General features: G+C 36.0%; 1 protein-coding gene across 1 annotated transcript; it reads right to left on the minus strand.

Moving 5' to 3' along the window:
* Positions 1-15,661: 15,661 nt before the first annotated feature.
* LOC112715901 (O-fucosyltransferase 38) lies at positions 15,662-20,686 on the minus strand. Its single transcript, XM_025767723.3, has 11 exons — positions 20,279-20,686; positions 19,634-19,727; positions 19,359-19,426; positions 18,781-18,869; positions 18,517-18,694; positions 18,052-18,180; positions 17,129-17,265; positions 16,836-17,049; positions 16,541-16,725; positions 16,155-16,250; positions 15,662-15,980 (listed from the first exon to the last, which is right to left on the minus strand). Exons 1-11 carry the CDS (start codon positions 20,534-20,536, stop codon positions 15,842-15,844), a joined length of 1,587 nt encoding a protein of 528 aa, XP_025623508.1. The 5' UTR covers positions 20,537-20,686; the 3' UTR covers positions 15,662-15,841.
* Positions 20,687-26,279: the final 5,593 nt, after the last annotated feature.

Consider the following 26,279-nt stretch of genomic DNA (forward strand, 5'->3'; position numbering starts at 1 on the left):
GAGAGGTCGTACGAATGCTCGTGCACCGAGGAATAACCCTAATGACCCGGTGAACTTTATGACTGCGTTGGAGAACATGGCTGCTGCTATGCAAGCCACTGCTGAGGCTCTTGGTCAACAGATGAACAACCATGGTAATGATGGAGGTGGAGTTCAGGGCCCGATGACACTAGCAAACTTTTTGAAGGTTAATCCGCCTAAGTTCAAGGGAACTACTAGTCCGACTGAGGCTGATACATGGTTTCAGGCTATAGAGCGAGCACTGCAAGCACAAGTGGTACCTGAAGGGCAGCATGTCGAGTTTGCTACCTATATGCTCACAGGTGAAGCGTCGCATTGGTGGCAAGGTACCCGACGTCTTCTGCAGCAGGGTGATGATTATATCACCTGGAATGTCTTCCAAGAGGAGTTCTATAAGAAGTACTTTCCGACTTCTGCTAGGACGGCTAAGGAACTCGAATTGTTACAGCTGAAGCAGGGTACCATGTCCATATCAGAGTATACTGACAAGTTTGAGGAGCTGTTCAGGTTCTCTCGTATGTGCCAAGGGACTCCGGTGGAATATGAGGAATGGAAGTGTGTTAAGTATGAAGGAGGACTCCGGAGTGATATCTTCAGTTCAGTGGGACCAATGGAGATTAGGACTTTCTCCGAATTGGTGAACAAGTGTAGGGTTGCTGAAGAGTGTGTAAAAAGGGCAACCGCTGAGAAAGGGAGTCACAAAGGTTCATTCCCACAGAATCGAGGGAAGGGCTTTGCACCTAGGGGTCCGTATTTCAAGAGAGAAAGCTCTTTCAGGAGGCCCAACAACAACAACAATTTCCAAGGGAAGAAGTTTGGGAAACAACTTCAGAATGAACAAGCTTGTACTAGGTGTGGAAGTCACCATCCGGGAGTACCATGCAAGGCCGGATGGGGTTTGTGCTACAATTGCGGAAAAGCGGGGCATAAAGCTGCAAGTTGTCTGGAGAGGCAGAAACAAGGTGTTGGGAAGGCACAGCAGACTGGTCGGGTGTTCACCACTTCAGCTGTAGGAGCTGAGGGATCTGAGACACTCATTAGAGGTAACTGTGAAATGGCTGGTCAAACTTTAAATGCTTTATTTGATTCGGGAGCATCACATTCATTCATTGCATTTGAGAAAGCCCATGAGTTAGGACTGAAGATTGTAACCTTAGGTTATGACCTAAAAGTATATAATGCTACCCATGAAGCCATGCTAACTAGGCTAGGATGCCCGGAAGTTTCCTTTAGGTTCAAGCAGCGTGATTTCGTTCATAATTTAATCTGCTTGCCGATGATTGGTCTTGATCTTATCTTGGGATTGGACTGGTTATCTAAGAACCATGTTCTGCTTGATTGTTCTACAAAGTCGGTGTACTTTATGCCGGAAGATACAGAAGGACCGATCGTGGTAAATAATTATTACTTGAATTCGATGATGGTGAATTGTTCCGGAACCGAATGTCAGGGTATCATGTTGTTAACAGCGAGTGTTTCGGGTGATGATCAAAGGTTGGAACAGATTCCGGTTGTGTGTGAGTTTTCGGAAGTGTTTCCTGATGATATTGATGAGTTTCCACCTAACCGAGAGGTTGAGTTTGCTATTGAATTGGTGCCCGGGACGGGACCAATCTCAAGTGCTCCTTATAGGATGTCACCGTTAGAGATGAACGAGCTAAAGTCTCAGTTAGAGGATTTGTTGGGAAAGAATTTTATACGACCAAGTGTCTCTCCATGGGGTGCTCCAGTGTTACTGGTGAAGAAGAAGGATGGGAGTATGCGGCTCTGTGTGGATTACAGGCAGCTGAACAAGGTTACAATAAAGAATAAGTACCCATTGCCGAGAATTGATGATCTCATGGATCAGTTACAAGGAGCTGGAGTTTTCTCCAAGATCGATTTGCGATCCGGTTATCACCAGATAAGGGTGAGGGGTGAGGATATCCCTAAGACCGCTTTCAGGACTCGTTATGGTCATTACGAGTACACTGTAATGTCTTTTGGGTTGACGAACGCTCCTGCGGTATTCATGGATTACATGAATAGGGTTTTCCGTCCGTTTCTGGATAAATTCGTTGTTGTCTTCATTGATGACATACTGATTTATTCCAAGACTGAAGAAGAGCATGCGGAACACTTGAGGACCGTGTTGCAGATTCTAAAGGAGAAGAAACTCTATGCAAAACTGTCTAAGTGTGAGTTTTGGAAGAGTGAGGTGAAGTTTTTGGACCATGTGGTGAGTAAGAAGGGAATAGCCGTAGATCCAACTAAGGTGGAGGCTGTGATGGATTGGAAGCAACCAACCACCGTAACAGAAATAAGGAGTTTTCTGGGTTTAGCTGGCTATTACCGAAGGTTTATCAAGGGCTTTTCACAGATAGCTTTGCCAATGACAAAGTTAACCCGCAAAGACACTCCGTTTGTTTGGACTCCTGAGTGCGAGGAGAGCTTTCAGACATTGAAGAAAAAGTTGACCACTGCACCTGTGTTAGTGTTACCTGAGCCGAACGAGCCATTTGAGGTGTATTGTGATGCCTCATTGAAGGGTCTAGGGTGCGTGCTGATGCAGCATCGTAATGTGGTGGCGTATGCCTCACGACAGTTGAGACCTCATGAAGTTAGTTACCCTACGCACGATTTGGAACTCGCTGCAGTTGTGTTTGCCTTGAAGGTGTGGAGGCATTATCTCTATGGGATTAAGTTCCAAGTTTTCTTTGCTCATAAGAGCTTGAAATACCTCTTTGATCAGAAAGAGCTTAATATGAGGCAGAGAAGGTGGATGGAATTGTTGAAGGACTACGACTTTGAGTTGCATTACCATCCGGGAAAGGCAAACGTAGTGGCGGATGCGTTAAGTCGGAAGTCATTATATGCGGCTTGGATGATGCTTCAAGAGGAGAAGTTGCTCAAGGGATTTGAGAGTCTGAAAATTGGTGCTCGAGAAGTATCCGGAACTTTGTGTTTGAGCCGATTAGAAATCTCAAGTGACTTTAAGTCCGAACTCCTAAAGGCTCATCAAAATGATGAAGCGTTATGGAAGGTGTTACCGGCTATTGAGCAAGGAAAACGGTGGAGAGTGTCGGAAGAAAAAGATGGGTTATGGAGATTCAAGGGTAGGATCATTGTGCCGGATGTTGGCACTTTGAGGCAAGATATTTTAAAGGAGGCACACAAAAGCGGATTCTCCATTCACCCGGGAAGTACTAAGATGTACCATGATTTAAAGACAATGTTCTGGTGGCCGGGTATGAAGAATGATGTGGCGGAATACGTATCAAAGTGCTTAACTTGTCAAAAGGTAAAGATTGAACATCAAAGACCTTCTGGGATGTTGCAACCTTTAGAGATTCCACAATGGAAGTGGGAAAGTATTGCAATGGACTTTGTGTCTGGATTGCCAAGGACTAGGGCTGGTTTTGATGCTATTTGGGTGATTGTGGACCGACTGACGAAGTCAGCTCACTTTTTACCCATTCGTATGACTTACACCCTTGAGGAGCTAGCTCGGTTATACATAAAGGAGATTGTGAGACTTCATGGTGTACCTGCCACTATAATCTCTGATAGAGATCCTCGTTTCACTTCAAGGTTTTGGGGTGCATTTCAGAAAGCTTTTGGAACCCGATTAAGTTTGAGCATGGCTTACCATCCTCAAACAGATGGTCAATCTGAGAGGATGATCCAAACACTAGAGGATATGTTGAGAGCTTGTGTTTTGGACCAACCGGCGAGTTGGGATCGGTATATGCCATTGGTGGAGTTTGCATACAATAATAGTTATCATGCGAGCATTGGAATGACTCCATATGAGGCCTTGTATGGAAGGAAATGTCAATCTCCGCTATGTTGGTATGAAGCTGGAGAGAAAAGCTTGTTGGGACCGGAAATGATAGCTGAGACTACTGAACAAGTCAAGAAAATCCGTGATAGGATGCTTACGGCGCAGAGTCGTCAAAAGAGTTACGCCGATCAGAGGCGAAAGCCCTTAGAATTTGAGGAAGGAGATCATGTTTTCCTTAAGGTTACTCCGACTACAGGAGTAGGTAGGGCGATTAAGGCAAAGAAGTTGAATCCTCGATACATTGGTCCATTTCAAATCCTGGAGAGGATTGGACCAGTGGCGTATCGGATGGCTCTACCACCTCATCTTTCGAATCTGCACGACGTGTTTCACGTGTCGCAGCTTCGGAAGTACACTCCTGATGCTAGTCATGTGTTGGAACCTGAGTCGGTTCAGTTGAGGGAAGATTTGACGCTTCCAGTGGCTCCGGTCAGAATCGATGATACTAGTATCAAACGGTTGCATGGAAAAGAGGTTTCATTAGTCAAAGTGGCATGGAGTCGAGGCGGTGTTGAGGAACACACTTGGGAACTTGAGTCGGAGATGCGAACGGATTATCCGCATTTATTCCCAGGTAATTGCATTTGAATTTTGTGGGCAAAATTCCCAATTAGGTGGGTAGAATGTAAAACCCGGTTAATTAACGGCTAATTAACCCATAAATGAGAATTTATTCTAGAAAGCCCAAAATGTGATTTTTATGGCTAAATGTGATAGAGGAGACTGAGACAAGAATTTCGGTACCAATTTTATAGAATTCGGACCAAGATTGGACCGAACGGGCCAAACCGGGCCAATTGGACCTAAAGTGGGCCCTTGGCCCAACATAACTTAACCAAAACCCTAGTTTTCAGCACTCTCTCTCCTCACACAACACCAAACACGCTGAAAAGAGAGGAAATGGGGGAAGAACACTCTCCCAAACCTCTATCTCTCACTTGATCTTTAAACCACCATAACTTTTGATCTAGAGCTCCGATTACCGCTCCGTTTGCGGCCACGCGTTCACCGCGGAGAGCTCTACAAAACCCATACCATCAATCTTGAGGTAAGTCACACTTTGCTGTTCGAAATTCCAGCCCTTATTTTCGAGTTTCATGGGTGAAATGTTGAGATTTTGGGTTCTTTGATGTTATAGGACCCAACTCTCTTGAAGGAGAAGGTTAATCTTGTCTTCTTGGACCTTGGGTGTGGTAAGATTCTCAACCCTAGTGTATTTTGTTGTTTTATGATGCTTGGGTTTTGAGATGTTGTGTATGGGTATGATGGTTGTGGCTTAGGTTGTGTATGTGTGGATATTGGAGCTTGATTGGTGATTTTGAAAAGCTTGAATAAGGGATTTGGTGGTGAAAAATCTGTTCTTGGAGGTTTTGAGGCCTTGAGAGCTTGTGGATAAGTGGTTTGGAAGTGCTCCGATTGAGCTTGGAAAAATCGGCTAAGGTATGGTTTTGGTTTCCCGTATCTAATATGTAATGTGGTAGGAAATACTTAGGCTAGATGCCCTAAGATAGGCATTGAATTGTTGATGTTGTTGAATGATTGAGATATATGATGTGGTAATATATGTGGTGATGATTATTGATGCCTTGGTAGTATGATGTATGAGAAATATGCATGTTGAGATATATGCTTGATGATTGGTTATGGTTGAATTGTGGGTTGAACCATGTTGATGGTGAGTATGATGTTAATTGTGTACAATAATGATTTATTGGAATTGGTGTTGTTGAGAATTGGCATGAGGAATAGTATACGATATGTCAATATGTTTGAGTTTGAGCCACTTGGGTGAAGTGTGTTAAAATGATGGGATATTGATTTTGTAAATCGTGGTAATATGTCAATGTGTGAGTTGAGGAGGCTTGATGTTGAATTTGATATATTTTGATTGATTTCAAATAAAAGGGATGAAATTGGCATGTTTCGATTGATTTTGAAAAGAGTTGAAAATGGCTTGTTTTGAAAATGGCACTTGGTGGTTTTATATGAAAATATGGTTTTTGGGCATACTTTGGCGGGATATAACTTGGACTACGGATCTCTGTTTTGTACCAAATCTGTTTAGAAATGAAATTGGATCCGGGATGTCCATGCCGTTCGAAGAACGGGTGAAAAACGATTTAAAATGAGAAAGTTATGTCCGTCGGAAGATTGGGGTTTAAATCTGTGAATTCTGCAGCTTTTAACTTAGAAAATTTTTAGCAGAATGACCCCTTGCGCGTGGGCGCACCTGGCGCGTACGCGTCGATCTTCCAGAAAGCGCCATCCACGCGTACGCGTGATGTGCGCGGGCGCGCCGATTGTGCTGCACCCAATGCCCAGCCATTTTCCAGAGATTTATGCCAGAACTGTGCCAGTGTTGTGCCTGGAGCACGAGAACACCCACACGTACGCGTGGATGACACGTGCGCGTCGATTGGCAAATTTTTAATCCACGCGTTAACGTGCATGACGCTTGCGCGTCGATAAAGTTTTTGAGGCCATCCACGCGTGCGCGTGGAGTGCGCGTACGCGTGGACCTGTTTTCGTCCCAAAGTTGATTTTTGAGTTTTAAAAGCCAAATTTCATACTTCTTAGCCTCCAATCTCACCATTTATGTCTTAAATCATTATGACATGCCTAGCTATTAAAAAGGGGCTAGTGAATGTGATAACTTGCGAGTGAAGCAAGGGGGAAATATGTATGATCATTGAGGATCAAAGATGATTATGTGAGATGCGGAGAATGGCGGTGGAGGTGCTTGTTATGCCATGGGCCGAAGGGCCGTAAATGTTAATGAATTGGCTGGTTATGGATTTAACCGTGAGCCGGATGGCTAGATTATTGCCATGTGACGGCGGAGCCATGTTTATGGCTAAGTATAAATGCATATATGCTGTTGAATGAATTGTGAAATGTTTGCACTTCCACCATCGGAGATGAGGGTTTCCCTGGGTAGTAGCAGTGGCTAGCCACCACGTGCTCCAGGTTGAGACTCGAAACTCTGTTAACCCTATGTCGTAAGTGTGGCCGGACACTGTGAAAGGCCCGGATGAGCTCGCCCCCGTAAATATTCACCAGTGAGGGTGATGGATATGGATCATGATTATGATCAAATTTATGATGAGTATAACACGAGTTGGGGATGCGCGACAGAGGGACAGTCCAATGGTTAGCTGCCAGGACTTGTCGGGTTGGCTTTATAACCGACAGATGATATCATCAGCCACTAGGGATAGGCATTCATCATATGCATACTATGTGAATTGTTTGAGATTGCCTATTTGACTGCATATTACTTGCTAATTGTCTAAATGCCTTAACTGCTCCTATTTGTATATTCCTTGCTTGATATAACTGTGCTTGCTACTTTATACTTCTGCTAGTGGTTGGGAGGTCTGAAGGAATTGGAAAGGGAAGTATTAGTTAGACTGAAGAGTCTTTAGTCAGTTGCCTTGTATGGTTTAGCTTGTTTATAAGCTTGGATATTATCTGGAGGAAGTTCTAGGATTGCCTTCGGCTTTCCTCTATTATTATGTATTATATATGTGGAAGCTGTTACCATGCTGGGGACCTTTGGTTCTCACCCATGCGGATTTTGTGGTTTTCAGATGCAGGACGTGAGGTGTCCCGCTGAGGCATGCTGGAGACTTCTATTATTGCGAAGATCCTTTGTTCTCGGGGCTATGTTTTGGTTTATATGTTCTGCTTAGATACCGTTTATCTCCATTAAATAATACAAACTATGATGACTCCTCTTATGGGAGATTTTGGAGAATAGGTTTTATGTATTTGTGTCCCTTTTGGGTTTCCTTTGGGGTTTTCCTTATTTTATCATATGTATATATTGTTATGCTCGGACCGGTTATCTTCGCAGCCGGATCTTGAGTCTTGATATTCCTGTTTTTGACACTCCTTTGTATATATATAATCACGCGTTGGTTATCCTTGTTCGTTACGTTATCGATCGGAGTGTTGCGCTTTCGAGTTGCGATTTTTGTTTACCCCTTTTTCTACAAAGGCTCCTAGTTATAATCAATCGTTCATACTACTATACGTACTAAAATTTTATTTTAGAGGTCGTAATACCTTGCCATCTCTGAATTATGACTTAAGCATAAGACTCTGTATGGTAGGGTGTTACACTTGTGTCCAGTAAAAGAAATGAAATTGAAGAAAGAGAGATGAGACTCTTGGTGGAATTTGAATCAGCATTCTACAACTTATCTGGACTTTTAGAAAAGCTCCCTGAAGGGATAAAGAGGAATCTCTGCTATTTAATAAAAGACAGAGAAGACCACAAGTGCCAGCTATGTGCCTCAGAGATATATGAAGAAAGCAATAATGAAACGGAATCAACCCACATGATAAAGGAAGAAGACGACGCATCTGAAGGTCACATGATGAAAGAGGAGGATAGCACATCTGAAGCATCTCTCAACATTATTGCATAGTGACGTAAGCACTTAGGTCATAAAGCACCAACAATGTAGCTGGTGCAAGATAGCAAACAATGACGTAAGCAATGACGTCATAAGAAGGGTAAGGATGGGAATTGTCCATCAAACCCAACTATTATAAATAGGTTGCTTAGGCAATTGTAGAAGGCATCAAACAATAGAAAGAAGAAGGCTAAGAGTACTCATATGCTAGGAGAGCAAGGAGGAAGCTGCCGAGGCGATTCTATAGTTTGAAGAAGAATTCCCTTAGGAAAAACCAATTCTAAACTCCCCTCTGGAGTTAGTATCTACAATCTCCCCTCTGGAGATAAAAACATCTTATGTAAAATATTCTAAATAAAGGAAGTTTTTCTCCAGAAAGGTACGCCTTTATCCTAATCTCTTAGTTATGAATTATTTAGAAAGTTTAGAATTAACGGAAGAATCTGATTATTATAGATTATCTGCTTTATTAGATAATGAAAAACAGGCTGTTCTAAAAACAGAATTAAATCTCAAATCAAATGAAAATTTTAATAAACAAAATCTTTTAAAAGAAGTTTTTAATAGAAAAAATATAATATATTATGGAAAAATTCAACTTGAAGCCCCTATAAAGATAAAATCTGCCAATGGAGAACTTGAAATAGCTTTGATAAATGATGAAGAATTGAGTAAACAGATTGAGAAAATTAAGGATCAACAAAAAAGATCTAAAATTGGATGGATTCATATTAGTACTATACAAGTCTTAATCAAATCTACATATATGAAAGGAATTAATTCACCAATAAACTTAGCAATCTGTGACAAAAGAATTACTAATGACCCAATAGACCAAATAATTGGAATTGTTCATGAAAACTTGGCAAACGTAAATGTTAAATTCAATGCCCATCTTGGATATGCTATACCTTTATCAACTGAAAATCTTGGAAGATTTATAAGTTTGGCTTATAAATTTCACAGAAAGAATCTAATGGAACAAGACGATGAACCATTTTCAATTACATATGCAATAAATTATGCTTTAACAAATAGCCATCATAGTATAATATTTAAAAACATAGAAAGATTTTATGTTAATGAATTATTTCAGAAAATTGTAAAAACAGAAATACCAAAATATAAAGCTATTGAAAATCCAGTTCTATTATTAAAAGAAACATCAGGAAAATTAGTTTCATCGAATTTTCAAATAAGAGAATCTAAAATTAATAGCCCTTTAAGTTTATCCAAGTTAAAGATTAAAGAAGAAAATTCTGAAATAAAAGAATTAACAAAAAAGGTCGAAAAATTAAATGAAACCCTAAACATTAAATTATGACAATAAATAAAGAAAAAATATATGTAACTTATCAAGACAAGAAACAAGAGCTCTTTGAAAGAGAAAATCGGTTGAATTATTTACAGTTTTCTGAAATAAATCAAAGAGCATTTGAAACTCTAAAAATAATCTATGACAAGTTAAAAAGAGAAGTCGAAGAGCTAGAAAAATTAATAGAATCTCTAGAAAATAGTGATGAATCGATGATAGAATTTGCAGAAATTCTAAGATAAATAATGAAGCATACAAAGATTGAGAGACCAGAAAATAAAATAAAAAAGAAAAGGGCGAAAAAATTAAAAAGTAAAATAAAGGAGTATAAAAGGGAATTAAATAATCTTCAGATCGAAATTGATGGCCTTATAATAAAAATGATAGAAATAAGAATAAATATAAACAAGTTGGAGTTAAACTTAAAAAATTTTTAAATGCCTGGAAAATCATATTATAACCTAAAAGAATTAAAGCTGTTAAAAAAATGGAGAATGAAGTTGAAAAATTAAAAAGATATTTAGAAACAACAGAAAGTGTAGAAATAAAAGAAGTTTTTGAGGATTTAAGAAAATATATTAAAGAAAAAGACAAACAGATAAAAGATTTTATATACAATAATCCATGCAAAAAAGAATATTATAAACTAAAACAAGATTGAAAAACTATAAAAATCAGAATTATGGTCAATACTTTTGATTATGAATTGGCAAATTATTCGAAAAATTTTTAAAGTCGTTTTACTTATAAAAATTGGTATCAGAGCCAAGTTAACGATTAAGGGTAACACTTTCTCTTTAAGCAACACTTTTAGTGACATACTTTTAAATCAAAATCTGTAAATCTGTACAAACATGCATCTGTACAGTAGATGGACCCTTATTTAAATCCCGTTTCTTGGATTTGTTTTTCTTAAAAAAAAATCTCATATTTGGAATAATATTTTTAGCTATAAAATCAGCTGTATAATTAGTTATTCTTTGAATTAAAGTGATACAAATTTAAAGTCTTCCAATTTTAACTTAGCAGTTTTTAAATTTTATTCACTAAATTCTTTTTTAAAATAATATTATCAAACTTCTTTTTATATACTATAAAAAAACATCCAAACAATTTATTTTATAAAAAATATGGCAATAACCACATTCCTAAATAAAAATTAAACTCCTCTAAATAGTATGAAATTCAGCTTAGAGAACAATAATATTGTCTAACTTCCTAGAATAATCTTTCACTCAACAATTTTTCGAATTTCGAATAAGACTAGCATCATAATTCACTTTGACTAAGAAAAATAGAATAAAGAAGGAGATAAAGACATGTGCTATTAAAAATGGCATATAAGTCTCTGGCTGAACTCCGAATCATACTATCCATTCTGTTGACACTCCACCCATCATCAAATTGAAAAGATCATTGTTTCTATCTCTCTATATTCACCAAAGAGTTTAATAGAACAAAAAATATCTCTCTGATTGAGATTTCGCTCAAGTCATTTCTTCAAACTAGGACAAGCAGAGTACATACCTTAAAAGCGTCCAAATTTCTCTTGCTTTAGCACAGTCTTTGATGCAATGAAGGAGAGATTCATGAGTTTGTTTGCATCTATGATAGATATCAGATGTTATAAGACCACGATGAAACCTGAATTCAGTTACCTAAACCCCATTATGAAGACAAAGTCAAATAAAAAAACATGTAATTATCCGGCACTTGCAGCCTTCAAATCCAATAGTTGAGTAGAAATTGAAAGCAGATGCACTCCAAACGCAAACCCGGTATTTCCCTAATCTCATGAAGAATCAAGCTTCCACTTATCAAACCTAAAGAATTTGGTTGATGACCCAATACACTAAGAGAATCCATTCTTTAAAGCAACAAAGAATTTACATATGCTCTTTCAAATATGAGATGCTGAAGCCAAAAAAGAACCATCAAAGACTCCTTTTTGTCGTAGGTATTTTGCCTTCGTGAGACCCATCCAAGGCTTATCTTTACGGTGCAAAAATTGCCAAACCAATTTACCAAGGAGATATTGGCGTAAAGCAGTGTCTTTGATTTCCAAACCACCATACTTATTCGAAGCCACTGCTTTCTTCCATCTGACAACATTAAGACTTCTGCCATCTGGGGATGAATGTGATAGGAAATGATAAGATGGGGATGAATGTCGTAACCAAATTAATTAAACAAAGTCTTCCAGCTTTATTCAAAAGTCTCTCTTTCCAATTTGCTATTCTTCCTCTCACTTTTTATTCTATTAGTCTGAAAATAACTGATATTCACCCAAGCAGTTAACCTTAACCTTTTTGATGATGCCAAAGAGATTCTTGTAGAAAGATAGTGTGCCTCTTATTATAATATCGCTGGAGCAGTAGACCAGAAACCATTCCTCACATAAAGCCCATGAATTTTGTATTTCTATCCCCATATTTAATTTATTGTTGCATTGACTTCTGGTACCAAAAGAGCTTCTCTTGCATCAAAATGCCATTATAATCATCCTTTAGTTCAGCTTCTTTGACCCAAAGAAAAAAGACATCTACTACCTCCAATCTCTACTAAATCATGTTAATTTATTCTCAAGTTTCCGCTTCCTGATAAAAATATTTCCAAACACTTTTGAGTTAAATTCCAAATAATCCCTCTTGACTCTTGAGCACCCTCAGTCTGTCAATAATTCCCCTAGAATCATGATTCCAAGCTTTGTGAACAACATATTTGTAGGATGGACGGGTTGCCCACGTTAAAGACATAGTATGCTTATTTTAAATTATTTATTATGCCCATTTATCATTTTCTTTGTTTTTGAAAATACAGAAATTTCTGAAAAAATACAAAAAAATTGACAATTTATATTTTTATGTTTCTCATCTTTTTGTCTTTTATTTCTTTTTTTTTTGTTTCTATAAAAAAGAAAAGAAATAAATGCTGAAAAGCACAAAAAAAGATAAAACAAAACATAAAAGAAAAATGCATGTAACTGATTTTTTGGAGAAACTTTTTTTTGTAAAGAATAATGTTTGTTAAAGAATGAAGATTATAATTAATTTTTGAGAAAAACAACATTGTATATGATGTCTTTAATTTCTTTTGTTTTCTTTTTCTATTGTAAAGAGTACAATCTTAACTATTCACCTAATTTTCCTATTCACATAGCATTATTCTTTTTTTGGATGTATTTTTTTTAGGTTTTTGGGATAACTGATTGAACAATAAATAAATGGTTTAGCATAGCACTATTTCCATTTTCGGTGTGATTATGTTTCTCATGTTTATTACCTCTTTTCAGTGATATGGTGCTAACTTCAAATTGGACTCTCTTATTATAACGAATCAGAATCACTATCTATTGTTCAAGTAAATTAGAGAATGGATATCTTTATTCTTTAAGTTGGATACTGATTAAAATATTTTTAAACAAAAATTGTGACACGTCTTGTTGAATACAGATGGAACGGAGTATGGAGTTATATTTCCCCAATAATAATCCGCAGATTTTAACAAGACACCTTAAACCTATACTCTACTTACTCCTTGCCAAAAGCCAAAGGCTCCAACAGTAGATACTAGATAGTAAAAAATAATCTACTTTTTACCTTGAACTGAAATATAGCATTATACGGAGTCACGGCCAGTATACAATCAGCCAGCAAAACAACAAAATAATTTGAAAATAAAAATCCTTATTGTAAAATAAATAAAAGATATATTAAATATAAAGATGTATTAATATACGACTCTAGCATTAAAATAATTAGCTCAATAATGATTTGTATATATATAATAATATTATATGTTGTAATGTGTATATATATATAAAGATAGAAAAGAGTATAAAAAGTAAAGAGAGAGAATTGCATAAATATATATATATAAAGATAGAAAGAAGTATTAAAAGTAAAAAGAGAGAGAATTGCATTTGTTTATAATAAGAGAAAGAAAGAGAACATTTTATATTGTTTTGTAGTGTAAGAAAGAAAGGAGAGATTATTTGTTTATTATTGTTGTGTAAAAAGGTCTCGTACCATACTCCTATTTATACATGTATGGGGTCTTTAAATATTCATTCTCTTTTTGAAAATATGAGTTTTACATGGGAATGGGCATCCACCTTGCTCGTTCTTATCACAGCACTCCCCTTGAATGCCCATTTAGAATTATTGCCTCATTAAAACTTTATTAAAGGAAAACCCTGTGGGAAAAACCTTAGGCAGCGTTTGGTTTGAGAGACATAGACACTGAAACATAGACACAGTGGTACACGGTGACACATGTCTGCTGTTTGGTTTGGTGAGACACGGATTTTTGAAGGACACGGGAAGACACGGATGGACACGGAGACACTAAATTTGTTTACCTCCAATTTGGTGAGACACTAAGACACAACTTGTGAGACACTAATTTTTTACTCTTTTACCCTTATTGAAATTTTAAAATTTGTCATCTTATCTCCCCAAACCTTTCTTTTTTCTCTTCCTCTTTTAGATTCTACAACTAAATTTATCTTTTTATTTTCTTTAAGAAAAAAAATTGTACATTTAATTTTTTATTTATTTAAATTTTGATTAATCTTTGATAAATTCTGAGATTTAGTTTTCTATTTTTTTCAGAAAAAATTTATATATTTAATATTTGAATGATAATTTAAGATGATATTAGAAGAAATAAAAAAACATTAAAAGAAATAAAAATTTAATGGTGATGACATACAGTATTTAGGGTAATGGATGTACAGTAATAATAGTAAAATTTGTGGTTGAATGAAGGATAATTCAGTCTTTTTTAAATATGTGTCTTGTTCTTTATTTTTACCAAACACTACATAGACACAAATATTTTATGTCCATGTCTTTAATGTCTATGTCTTTGTGTCTATGTCTCATCATATACATCAACCAAACGGAGCCTTAATGAAGGAAAAAGAGTACAATATCCTTTGTGATGAGGACTGCCTCATTAAAAACCTTGTCAAGAAAAACCCAATGGGAAAAAAATATGACCAAGGAAAAAAGAGTACAGTCTCCCCCTCTTGCTGACATTATTTAATGTCTCGAAATCGGCGCATCCCAATCTCATGTACCAATCTTTCAAAGGAGGATTTTGAGAGTGACTTTGTAAATAAATCTGCCAGATTGTCACTTGAGCAGATCTGTTGGACATCAATTGTCCCTTGATTTTGAAGATCATGAGTGAAGAAGAATTTGGGAGAAATATGCTTTGTTCTATCACTTTTAATGTACCCGCTTTTAAGTTGAGCAATGCATGCTGTATTATCTTCAAACAGGACAGTTGGAGCTATCTTATGATCAATCAGTCCACATGATGATAGAATATATTGAATCAGACTCCTCAGCCAAAAACACTCGCGACTAGCTTTATGAATCGCCAATATTTCAGCATGATTAGAGGAGGTTGCTGTTATCGTTTGTTTCGTGGATCTCCATGATATAGCTGTACCACCATATGTAAACAGGTATCCTGTTTGAGATCTCCCTTTATGTGGATCAGACAAGTATCCAGCATCTACATAGCCAACTAGTTGTGACTTGGATCCGTAGGGATAAAATAATCCCATATCAATCGTTCCATGAAGATATCAAAAGATTTGCTTGATTCCACTCCATATTAAACTATTCCATCATTGATCTATTAATATACGACTCTAGCATTAAAATAATTAGCTTAATAATGATTTGTATATATATAATAATATTATATGTTATAATGTATATAAATATATAAAGATAGAAAAGAATATAAAAAGTAAAGAGAGAGAGAATTGCATAAATATATATATAAAGATAGAAAAAAGTATTAAAAGTAAAAAGAGAGAGAATTGCATTTGTTTATAGTAAGAGAAAGAAAGAGAACATTTTATATTACTTTGTAGTGTAAGAAAAAAAAGAGAGTATTTATTTATTATTGTTGTGTAAAAAGATCTCGTACCATACCCCTATTTATACATGCATGGAGTCTTTATTTTCAACATGCATTTACTATTCATGCTCTCTTTAAAAATATGAGTTTTACATGGAAATGGACATCCACATTGCTCGTTCTTATCACAACAATCCTGTGTTTGTTAAGAATTAAGTTGAATTGTTAGAACACTGCTAAATTGCCAAGCAGACTAAGCGTATCAGAAAATTGGTAATTGGTAATTACAGAGTCAATAAAGAAAAGGAATGTACAAAATAACTGTTTCCTACAAAAATTCTATACTGACATTAAACTATTAAAGTATGATTTGGTATTCATTCATGTAATTTCCAGTTTGCTTCTAGAACCACAAATACACTCGGGGTATGGATTTTCATAAAAGGACTCTTCAGTCCTAAAACGTGCTCGTCCCTTAATTCCTGCCGGGGAACCTAACCTTCTCCTTGGAGCTCCTTGCCTGCACATGATTTCATGAAAAATAAGAACAAGTGATATAAAAGACTGAATGGAAAGAAAAATAATCAGTTATCTTGTGGAAATAATATCTCTAAATTAAGGAAATATTAATTGAAACCAGTTTTGACTTCTAACTATCATGCCGTTAAAGGTCCAAAGTCGGGTAGAAAGTCACCTGTTCTTGTGCATCTGCTGCACAAGATGTGCTAATTCTGCTCCTTCTTTTAGCTCTCCAGTCTCCAGCTTATCGAAAATTTCAACGAGTCCTTTCCTGATTATTTTTTAAAAAGAAGAAAAAAGGGAAAGTTACCAATAGAGAACAAGAAAATCACTAGTGTGAAAGCCTTTCCCTTCACACAAGCAAGCAAAATCCAAATAGAAGGCAAGCTGAACTTTCACAGCCAATATATATATGTCAAATAATTAGAATGAACCCAAACAAACAGAACAGCAGAAGAGATTATAAGAATTCAGGTCATGCAATCAATAAAGAGAGGAAGCAGGTCCATTTTCTTGAGCCCAAGAAGAACTTGTTACAATTATAACTTCTCAAATCCATACCTGTCTGGATTGATTGTCTTCCGATGACCTAAAAATCTGCGGTGTCCCTCAACCGCTCTTGCCATATTTCCTGCATGTGATGGAACAAATACATCACTCTCTACACAGATTATGTAGTCCAGTGCAGCAGTCTGAGATGCATGATTGGTGAAAGCTTTCAGCTCTTCAGATGTCGCAAGGGATTCCTGTTATCATTTATTAATCAATTGAACAGGTCAGTATTAAACTTCCCCAGTAGATTATGCGCCACTGAACTATTTGTTGACACAATCAGACGACAAAATTACTAACAAACCTTAAAGACTAAATTGGGGAAACGGGACGATAGCTCTGCAAGATGAGTGTTACCACCATAGATCTCCCCAGCTGCAATGTATATTGGTGTTGAAGGGGGGAAGCCAAGAGCTTGTAGAAAAACACCCACCTCCTTGGGTGTCAATGGACAAAATCCTCCAATTCTCTGTTCCGTTGAATTGATCTTCTTTACTTTCCAATAATTTGTATTCTCCCTAAAAGAATTGAAAAATAAATATTCTAAACATGAGGGTATATTTCAAATACATGGCAGCATTAAATAGCAAATCTCACCTCAAAACTCTCAGCTCTTCAGACTCTGCATCTGTCAGACCATACGTACAACCAGTAAAAGACAGCATGTCTTTCTCATATCTCAGATGAAGAGCAATATATCTTCCCCCGCGTGATCTTAGTCGATCCACCAACCTCTGTTTTTTCACCGTCATGTATGCTCAGAACCTATTTTACCAGGAAGCCCCATGTAGACCTCTTAAATGCATCAAAAAGTGAATGATATGGTAATCCCGGTACCACATGCATCATATTTCTAGTATGGTATACAGAAAACATTGGACTCTGTTTACATGGATTTGAACCTAACAACTTTTCAGCTTTCAAAATATGTAAACATCCAAAACAATAATATAATACATACAATATTATTCTAATAGTTGCCAGTGAGAGATATGCCAAACTCATAACACCGAACTTTCAGACTTACACTACCAATATTTACTTCAGCACATCTCTATGTACCCCCAAATGCTCTATAAATCAAAACTTTCCTACTTGATGACTGATTCACATGAGATTTGTATATACTTTTATTTTAAAAATGAAAAAAGACCAATAGTCCACATACTATTCACTCGATCTCCTTTCAAGTTGTGTCTAATACGATCATCAATTCATATCTGCTTGGGAAAAATTTTTAATTCTTGTGTTTTCACATACCGTTCTTTTTTGTTTTTTTTTTTTTGTTTTTTTTTTGTTTTCTGTCTAAGATGTTCCATTCAAATCCTACAATTTGGTCCGCGATTAAGACAATGAAGGGGGAAAAATCACCATTAATCACGCCTATATTGTCTTCAATTTCCATTACAATATCCAGTAAATCCAGCAATATGATGCAAATGTTATATTTTTATGAAGTATTTAGCATTCCATGATTTTTTAATAAAAAATAAAATAAATAAATAAAGAAGAAGTCAAACCTTTCCTAAATCTTCAATGGGAAGAGAGAACCGAAGTGCCTGGTACATTGCACGGCATCTCAACCTCTGGATATCCAGAGGAAGATCATTGTTTGCAAGACGAGAATCAGATTTTGCAACATGTATCACCTGCAAAAAAGATATTGGCATACAACTATAATCCATTTGTTATTTCAACCGTGTAATGACAGCTTAAACATCACAAAGGTCAGAACTTTTTTAAATCATTGCAATATGACTTCACTCTAATCATATGAAATATGCAGCCTAGCATTCTCTGACTAATATTCTTCCAATATATATTACAAAATGTCATGCAAAACAAAACAATTTAATTTTCACAGGGTGATCAGATATTTAACATGCAAAAATATGTTTACTCAATTAACATATCTTGCAAGGAAGTATTCTGCAGAAAATGAGAATGACCCTAAATTTTAGTTCATCTAGGATAAACTTTAGTACCTGATACTCATTCCATAACCTTTTCATCTCTTCATAGTAACCCACACCAGACCAGGAAGTAAAGTGTTTTCTGGCCCGGGGGCCAGCTTCCAGATTCTTAGGAAGTTCCTTGACAATTCTGATATCTCTTTTCAGGGAATCAATGAAATGATCCTCATCAAATACATCTGAAAATACACTGCACACACCCAATAATGAAGACAATCTTGGAAGAGAGTATAATGGGCATTTAAAGAACCAAACGATGCTGTAATAGAAAACTACCTTGAGTCTTGCCAGAACGAACGTTTATCCAATTGAGGGATGACTAAAGTTGCATTCATTATATGTGCCACAGCTACCATGTCTGATATCTGGTAGGAAAAAGACGGGTTACTTAAGTTCCAAATCAGGAGGTAGAATAACAGTTCAGATTTACACAAAATTGCCACCCAATTGCTAAGAAGATGGCATGAATGCTTTGCAAACTGAAATGCATACAGATAACACAGAATGATAAATTAAAAACCTTAAACTGCCATTCACCATATACCATGCTTAATATCTAACAGTATAAATGAACCAATGAATGAAAAGGAAACCAAACTGTTCAAATTTACAAAAGGAAAATGATACTTAAAGAGAGAGAGAGAAATAAACATCAAATTCCCAGGTTCTGGTGCCAAAAGTAGTAACCCAAACACCTATTCAGATACAAGAAAGTTAAAATAGCAAATCTTCAACTGCATATGTATTTATGTACTAAAGTTTGAAATGATCATACATACAATTATAGGCAGAAGAGCATGAATTTCATTAGTTTCCATTTACAGGACTTTACAAGAAAGTAAGCAGTCACTTACACCAGTTCGCATTTGATTTAGTCCACCATTGCTTCTCACGGTGAGATAGCCATCAAATCCTTGGGAACCTATGACAGGGTAACATATTTAACAGAACAGAGGAGTGAGGGAAGATGCAGTAAACAGTTACAGCAAAGGTAAGCTCTGGTTGAAAAGACAAATGCATATGTACTTGAGGTAGCTAAAAGGAGAAGTTGAAATAAAAGGAGGGCCAGAAAATACTTGAACAAATAAGAAGCAGTGTAATATGAATAAGTGTAACAAGCATCAGGAACCTTTATATTTAGCAGTTGGCTTGAGACAGCTGTGCAAGGCATGGCTGAAAGGAGAATCCCAAAGTTGCTCCTGGTACTGGTACTTGCTTGACTCCTGCAACAGTAGCAAACAATGAAAAGAATAAAAACACATGCTAAAAGCTTGAACTGTTAATCATCATAGCTAGAACGAACAAGACATCTCAGAAAAATGAACCCTCAATCTTAAGACATTTTGAACTCAAAACAGTTATAGTAAAAAAATTTCAAGTTAGATTTTGAAAATAAACAAATAAATACAGGCAGCAATTTTCTTAAATTAAGCTGTTAGTTACTAATCATACTGTCAACTAGCAAGCGATAAACCTCTAGTCTTAATCTAAAATCTAAATGACTATCACATATAGAAACCAAGTATTGAATGCCACAGCTACTTAAATTCCATATGGCAGAGTAGAATTGAAATATAGATTTGATCAAATCTTGAGTAGTGAGATTCACAAACGAATAATTAAGATTATCGTGCAAAGCTAGAAGGAGCATAGTAACTGCAAGGAAACAAAGTCCACATACGCAACCACAGCATCAGATTAAGATTTCTAGCAGTGAATCAGGGAATCAAACATGCGAAAATTGAAGCAAAAAAGAGAGAGAATAGATTGGGACCTGGGGAGATCTCGATCTAGATCTCGATTGGGATTGGGAGTGAGGGTGAGGGTGAGGGTGAGGGTGAGGAAGGTGATGTTGGTGTTCGTCGGGGACGAAATGCCTGAGGTAGAAGAGGAAGAGGAAGAAGGAGAAGGCGAAAATGAAGAAAGTGTAGAAAGTGATGGCGCTGCCGCACAGTTTCCTTGCTCGGAATCTTGACGCCAACAAGCTGCTGGAGCCGTGTGAGGGGTGCGAGTGCAAACCCCTGTTTACCATCTCTCTCTCCCCCCACTTCGCTGCGTTCTTTCTTCTTCTGCACACTCACAGTCAATACATGGCGGTGCGGGTAATTAACCTCTATCAATTTAAACCTGTAAGACTAACAACTTTTATCGTGTTCTAAAACAATATACGAATTTTTTTTTTTTTGTACAAATGAGTTAATCGGATTTTAAAACTAATTTATAAATGAAAAAATATAGGGAATGAAAATAGTGAATAATAAAATTAAAAGAGAAGAATTAAAATCAAAATATTAAATCAGATTATTAATTAATTTTTAATAATTTTTAATTTTTAATTTTTAAAAAATAAAGATTTACAAATAGTGCAGTTACACCTATGATCACTTCTAACTACTTTGCTCTATTTGTAAATTGCGTTTTGCAACCCAGCCGCCCATTATTTTTTCCTCTCGTCAGTCCGACGCCGCCGAGCCGCAGCCGACGCCGCCTACCTTTACGCCAACGCCCAAACAGGCTCCCCCTTCGCGTACATTGTGTTTTTCACGCAGCGCACAACGCGTCAACCATGCAGGCCCCCGCAGTCCACCGCCTTTACTGTCGCAGCCTCTTCATCTACGATAGATCTGTCTAAATACAAGAGACATTCGCGGCTGCTGTTTCATACTGTTTCAAAGGACAATTGCGATGTACTAGTGCAACAATCTAACCAGGTAAGCGTTCAAATGGTTTTCTTTGATGCGAATGTTTGGATTATGTGACTAAGGGAGTTTGATCATGGTTGTTTCTTCTGTTCATTCATCTTCTTCTTCTACTTCAATGACCAATTTAGGATGATCATTTTAGTAGGTATACGAATGGTTATTTTAATTCGTGTGTGGATGATTATTTTGATTGGATTGGGTTTAGTTATGTATGATTAAAATATGTTGAATGTTCAATTCATTAGGTATGCGGATAATTATTTTAATCCTTAAGTGGATGGTTATTTTTACTAGGGGTGAATGATCCCGGTGGCAACGTGTGGCAAACTAAGTAGTAACAGTGAAGGAGGATGATTATTGATGAAGATGGGGCGGCAGCTAGTTGGGAAACAAGAGGATATTGTAGTGAAATGCTTTGATATATTAAAATTTGGGATGATTATTCTTTTGGAATAATTAAGTTGATTTTTTATTTAGATTTTTTGTGGAATGCTTTTTATTTTTTATATGTATTCGGCTAAATTTATAGCTCATTATTCACGTTATTTAGATTTTTCATTATTTCTCTAGCGGAGTTGTATATTTTATTTTGGAATGAAATATTCCATTAAACCCCTTGTCTTTGTCCTGTCAGGACCTTAATTATAAACTTAAAAATGATATATCAACCCAAATTGAAAGGATAAAAAATTTATAAAAATTTAATTATAAATTTGGTAAAATTCTAAGGACTCACAAAGTAATTAAATTTAATATTTATAAAAAATAATTTCATGCATTACATGAAATAATAAACTTGTTTGTAATATTTGTAATGTCAACCATGTTAAGTATATACTAAAATTAACTATTAATATAAAATACGTGTTAGAATATAAAATATATATTAAAAATGAGTTAAATAATACATGTATTTATTTATAAATACATTGGTCTCTAATTTTAATAATTAATTTTGGTATACAAATAGCATTTTTATTGTAATATATATAGTAGACACTTGAAATTAATAGTTTGTAACATTTTTTCATCCTATATTTTTATCATGATTAATTTTAATTCATCTTATTAAACTGATAAAAAAATATATTTTATAAATAGTTACATAGTATTTATCGATTTTTAGTAAATCAAAAGTGGTTCGATATCTAGTAGTCTGGAAGCGAAGCCTATTCTTCTGAGAGTATTAGTTTTCTAAAGTGCATCAAAGGACATTTTCGATTGAATAAAACTAAAAGAAATATGAATGATAAACAAAAGAAATCTTGAAAATAAACTGATTGAATTTGAAATAAATTGCATTGAATTTAAATGAAATAGTAGAATGTCTTCGATTAGATCAAAGGAATTTTGAAATTGAAAATAAAGTACTAAAACGTAAAATTAAACAAGGAAACTAAATGTTGCTCGAAAGATAAATTTGTAAGAAAAGTAAAGGTTACAGGAAATATAAATGAAAATTTAAAAATGTGGAATGAATTCTACAGAAAAATGACTTGAATGCAGACTCAGAAAGTCTTTGGTTCAAACCCCGCAAAATTAGCAAGTAATTAATCCATAAATTAATTTTTAATAAAAGAAATTAGAAATGCGAATTTTATAGTTTAATTGGATAGAGCTAATTAAAATAAAAATTTTGACACTAATTTTAAAAAATTTGGCCCAAGATTAGGCCAAACGGATTGAACCGATCAAACCAGGCCCCGTAAACCCAACCAACTCATTAAACAAAATGAGCTTAAGCTCATTCTCTCCCCTTCAATCCTCATGCACGCTGGAAAACATTTTGGAAAGGGGGAAGAGCAAGAAGCAATCCCAAACCCTTCATTTTCATTTAAATCCACACAATTCCTCACTCCGAGTTTCGATCGCCGCACCGTTTGTAGCCACGCGTCCAGCGCGTCGAGCTCTACAAAGCTCGGTAACTGATTTCAATAAGAAGCCCCAATTCCCATCTCAACTTCTCATTCCTTTGATTTTTGAAATTTTTGAGGTATGGTTGTTAAAATTCGATGTCTTGATGTTTAAGCTCAAATTAGCTTGAGGAATTTGTGGGTCTTTGTTCAATAAAGACACATATAAGGTGAGGACTCTCAAAACCTTGCAAACTCTTAGCTTATATGAGTTGGTTATTGAATTTGGTATATAAATGTGGTAATGTGAATTAGGTGTGTAAGTATATAAATTGGATGCATGGTGGAGTCTTGGATGTCATTGCTTTGGATTCTTGGGGCTGAATTTTGGACATTTGGTGGTGCCCTTGGGTTATACGAGAAAATCGGTCAAGGTATGGTTTAGGTTTCTCGTATTTGAATGTGAGTATGTTAATTATTTAGTACTTTTGATAATATGAGTTGATATGGATTGAGCATTTGTTGGTGCTTATTAATTATGATGAAAATTAAATGATAATGATGGTTTGATGATGATTGATAAGTTGATAATAATGAATATGTATATATGATGGTATGTTGAAGGTTGTTGGCATAATTGTGAAGCTTATGTATGGGAGTTTTGTGAAAGTGAGGTATGATGGGTGATGGAAGGGTATGATATTGTATTAATATGATATGGTGTAATGTGTTGATGATTATAGGTATAGAATGTTGAGGTTTGAGTTTGATTTCTAATGAAAATAGAGGTTAAGGTTTTTTTGTATAAAATTGATATTTGGCCAAACTTTGGCAAGCTATAACTTGGCTTCTGACCCCCAAATTGTTTCAAACTGATTTCATATGAAAATTGTGTCCGTGAAATTTACGCCGTTTGAAGAACAGATGAAAAATATTTCAAAACGAGGAAGTTATGCACGTCGGAAGTTCGATATGTAAAGCTGAAATTCTGCAGACTTAGCCATTTTTTACTGATCTGCATTGTATGCATACACGGACCCCTCCATATGCGAAGGGTCATCTCTATCTGGCATGTATGCGTACACGAGCATGTGTATGCATACGCATCATGGGCAAAAGAGACCCGTGCGTACGCGAGCATGGGGTTCATACGCGGATGGTAGATTCTATCCAGCGTACATGCATACGCGGACGAGGTAATTCGTACGCGTAATGGGCAAAACTGCACTCCCACGTGTATGTGTGACCCCTGTTTCAGTAAACATAAATTTTTTTAAAGCTTAATTTCAAATCTCTAAACCTCTATTTGCATTCTTTCAGCCCTAAATCTTAATAGTATGCCAAATAATGAGATGGGGATAGAAAATGGTTGAGAAGATAATGATATTAAGGTATGATGGTGATTGAATTTGAATGAATTGAATGAGACAGAGGAACTAGGTCCCTCTTGCCATTTAATTTCCATTTTTGTTACTTTAATTGCTTTCCATTTAATTCCTTGCATGCTTATTTACTTTCTTACTATTTACATTTCTTGCCTCTTGCAATCAAAACACTCTTACTTCATAGCGAATAATTGAGCAATCTATTACAATTCCTAGGAAAAACGACCCGAGGTTCAATACTCTTGGTTTTTGATATTGGTTTGCCGTGTGACAACATTTATTTAAACTTTGATGTGAGGATTTGATTGCCGGTTTGGACTATGCTATTAACGAAGAAGCTCTTTTTTATATTGAGAAATTTTGAATCGGCGTAAATCCTACGCGTCAAATTTTTGGCGCCGTTGCCGAGGAGTTACAATGGTGTTATGTTATTGGCTATTATGAATATGTTAATATGTAAATAGCTTGCTTCTTTTTGGTTGTTTGCTTACTTTTGTTAGTTGTTAGGAATATGTTTTAATTACTTCTTGATAGTTTTTGTTTTTATTTTTCCCTCTTTTTCTATGAATTCTCACCCTTTTGGCTTGGAGTTTGGTTGTTATGATGTTGTAGAAAGTGAGAACCTCAATGATAGAATGCATCATGGAGTGTGGGATCAATTAAGTGAGGAGCCATATGCTTCTAGGCAACCCTCTTGGCAACAATCTTCTCCATATCCTTATAGCTACTATCCACCTCTTGATGCACACCAATACAACCCAAACCCTTAATATTATGGTCAACTTTACTCACAAGCCACATCACACTATCACAAAATGAACCTTATTTTTTCCCACAACCTTCAACGGAGGAAGCACTCCAATTCTTCCTTCAAGATCAAGAACCAAAAGAGTAAAAAAAAAAAACATCATGGCTACCTTAGCCGGAGCTCAATCTCACCTAGCCTCACTGCACTCTTCAAATAATTCAAGCACTTCCATGGATAAAAGTGAAGAATCAACTTCAATTAAAGCATGTGGAGTGGAAGAGAGCTTGGAACTACAAGGAAAAGAAGAGGAATTGAAGCATGAGTTACAAGTAGAGGAGGTTAAGATCAAGGGATTGGAAGAAGTGGTTGAAGAGTTTGAACAAGTTGAATAAGGAAACAAGCTTGAGCAAGCTTGTCAAGAGGTGGAGATCATACAAGAAGTACCATCTACTCCATCATTTAAGTGGGTAAAATCCTTAACCTTAAACTTCATTATCCCACTTGAATATGGTCTGATTGAAAATGATAGACAACTTAGGAATCTTTGTGGATTGGAAAGTAAGAAGGAGTTAGGTAGTGGTTAGAAACATGATCCTAGGTTCATTAAGGTTGAACCTTTGAAGATTGGTTTCAATGGTTGGTGTAATTTGCAATTGAATAGATCTTGGAGGATGTTTGTGTGTTTAAGTGAGAGTTCTAATTGTTTGCCACCCAGATGAAATCACATGAGCCAACAAGAAGATCGGGTGTACAAAATTTGGGATTCCAGAGGCAATTGGAAATGCAAACATTGGTAGAGATTCAAGAAAGAATTCAAGCACAAGCTACCATAGTAAGGGCATCCCCCAATTGTCCAACTTAAGGACAATAAATAAAAGTGCTAGGTGGAAGACACCCCACCATGGTAACACCTTTCTAACCTTCTCTTTGTATATAGTTTTAATTCATTGCATTTTGTTTATTTTAGCTATCTTAAAGTTAGTTTAATTGTTTCTTTTTGTATGGATCATGTATTTGTGAAATTCTGGGTGTTTTGGGGTTAAAACCCTTTGTTTGGATCAAGATTGGTGCCTTAGAGCTCTAAATT

The sequence above is a fragment of the Arachis hypogaea genome, chromosome 10 (assembly GCF_003086295.3).
Source record: "Arachis hypogaea cultivar Tifrunner chromosome 10, arahy.Tifrunner.gnm2.J5K5, whole genome shotgun sequence".
NCBI lineage: Eukaryota > Viridiplantae > Streptophyta > Magnoliopsida > Fabales > Fabaceae > Arachis > Arachis hypogaea.